At 44.9% G+C, this 2,504-nt stretch overlaps 1 protein-coding gene across 1 annotated transcript in view; it reads left to right on the forward strand.

Annotated features, from left to right (window-relative positions):
* Positions 1-381: 381 nt before the first annotated feature.
* The window catches only part of cdh2 (cadherin 2, type 1, N-cadherin (neuronal)), a 54,344-nt gene continuing 52,221 nt past the window's right edge, over positions 382-2,504 (forward strand). Inside the window, exons 1-2 of the mRNA XM_008334377.3 lie at positions 382-447; positions 2,047-2,152. Coding sequence (XP_008332599.1) covers positions 382-447; positions 2,047-2,152 — 172 coding nt within the window. The remainder of the gene's footprint in view (positions 448-2,046; positions 2,153-2,504) is intronic.

Raw genomic sequence — 2,504 nt, forward strand, 5'->3', positions numbered from 1 at the left:
CGGTAGGGAGAGACAGTGAGATGGGCGGCTGAGTGGCTGAGTGGCTCTGGCTCTTTTTGTTTTTGTGTCGGGCAAGAGTAGATGGGAGGAGGGAGGGAGGGAGCAGCCTCAGTACCAGTCTCTCTCTGTCTCTCTGTCTCTCTCTCTCTCTTTCTCTCTGCCTCGCTGCTGACTGGAAGTGCATAGACAGATAGAGGAGAAGGAGGAGGAGGAGGAGGCTGCAGACTGTAGGCTGCCTCCACTACTAACACCACCAACGCCGCTGCTGCTGCCTTTGGACGCTTTTGACCTACAGAGGGATACCCTTCCTTTTTTTCTCCATTTCTCCTTCTGTTTTTCTTTAAATTTTGGATTTGCACATTTGCCGTGACGTTCGCACCGATGTACTCACTCCACGAGGGCAGCGCTGTGCTGCTGCTGCTGCTGCCGCTCTTGGCCGGACTGCAGGTAAATGGAACATGGGAACGGACGGAGTTACACCGGACACTTTACTTGTTTTTGACTGTAGCGATGCTGTTTCTTGGGGTTTCTAGAGCTGCAGAGTTAAGGACACACTACAAGTCAGCCCGGGTTGTTGTACAAAAGAGAGAACATTTCTATATGTGAAGGCTTAGAATTAAAACCTCGGTAAAGTAGGTCCTGTACGGGCTTCACTGAGCGACTAACGGTTTTTCCTCTGTTCAACGCCCACGAGATGCTGCCCGTTAGAATAAACACTGCGCACGTTTAAAACCGCTATACCTGATCAAATAAAGAACACATATACTAAAGCATACATCCAATAAATATATTTAAAAGTTAATGTTTAATATGTGTGTACTGTCGTCCCCTGTTTCCCTGTGTGAGTTGATTATAAATGATCCACTACGTAAGAAACGCACTTTAAATACGGGCTGTATATGAACATGAGTAACAGGATAATGACTGTTGACTAACTCTAAAGAATATAAATATTTCCTCAAAACAATTTATTTTTCTTGACTTGTGTTTGTTGGAGCTGTGCTCCTCCCGAGCAACACATGGACATAAATATTAAATAGACCAGTTTGGGTATTTCCAGTGGTTAAAAATCAAAAGAACGTGTTTTTTTCTTTACTTAATTAATCCCAGAACTGAGTACTGAGTACTGTACAGCAGCCTGGTGCCATTGTTGTAATATTTTCTGAATTCCTGCTCTTCCCCTCCTTCTCCTGTTACTTTCCTCCCCATTTAAATTCACATGATTAAAAAAAACGCAACTGGCACAGCTACCCACAATGCTCCTTTTCAGCAGGGCTCTTCTCCTCTTTCGTTCTTGCAAGAATGCAATGTAAAGAAATATGGCTGAAGCCAAGGGGCCAAATCAATGCTGAGGTTGTGATGAAGCACATTGGGATATGCATGGACGTCAGAGTTATGCATCCCTTCTGCTGTTTTCTGTCTGTTTAATACAGTGTGACTCATTCTTGCTTGATTGATGCCTAACCCAGACAACGTCCACAGTCATTTACAATTTTTTTTGCATTCATTTATTCCATGCATCTTTTGTGCTGTCACTCAGATTAAGTTTTTTTTTTTTTTTGAATGAGGCGAATCCTAAAAAAAGACTCCATTGATCACAGTCGTGGCTCCTGCAGATTCCTTTCCCCATTGTTTATTCTGGTTTTCACACATGCATGTTTATTCCCGCAACAGTGGATCGTTAGCGTTTACTTTCTTTATTATCCCTTGTTCCTCCACTTCAAAGTGGAATGTTTGTCTGGGTCGGTGTGTTGTTGATCAGAGGGACTGAATGAGAAACGTTGGTCATAACCCTACACTGTGTCTGGGCCCCTCCGGGGGACAAATGGGGCTTGTTCTTGCCTAGCCATGCTTCTTGGCTAATGCTTAACCCTTTTGGCCTCATTATCCTAATTGCAGTCCCTGCTATAAAAACAACAGATGCTTTTGTACAACTGTGGGGACTCAAGAACGTGACCAAGAGGTTTTGGAGGCAACAGGGTGCATTTTAGAAGGTTGATTTACGAGTCATTGTCTCACACTTTTTTCCTCCCCCCACTATTGCAGATAGCAGAGGGCAGAGGCACCACGCCATGCAGGCTGGGCTTTTCTGAAGATGTATACAAGGTTGTGTTGCCAGATATCGCGGAGATAGGACAGCCCCTCTTCAATGGTGAGTATGGAATATTCCCAGCACTGTTCCTGTGGTGGATTCTTGTTATGTCTGTGTTTGATTGACTGTGGGTATGTGTCGGCATGTGTGTGCTTCCCCCCATGTGTTACATTTCAGGTGGGAGAGGGCGGGGAGGGGGGGGGGGGGGGCAGCACAAGCCTGACATATTTAAACAATTAGCTTCGGTGTAGCTGTGTGGCATTGTAACTCATGTACTTTCCCTTGTAAACCAGCAAAAATGTGGTTTAAATTTGTCGAACTCACGTAGCCGGTTTGCTTACATGCTGTTTTCCCCTGTATTTCAAAGCAGACACACACACCAGCAGATTGCTTCCAAAAATGCTGGGTCTGG

The sequence above is a fragment of the Cynoglossus semilaevis genome, chromosome 20 (genome assembly GCF_000523025.1).
Source record: "Cynoglossus semilaevis isolate Cse_v1.0 chromosome 20, Cse_v1.0, whole genome shotgun sequence".
NCBI classification, from domain to species: domain Eukaryota; kingdom Metazoa; phylum Chordata; class Actinopteri; order Pleuronectiformes; family Cynoglossidae; genus Cynoglossus; species Cynoglossus semilaevis.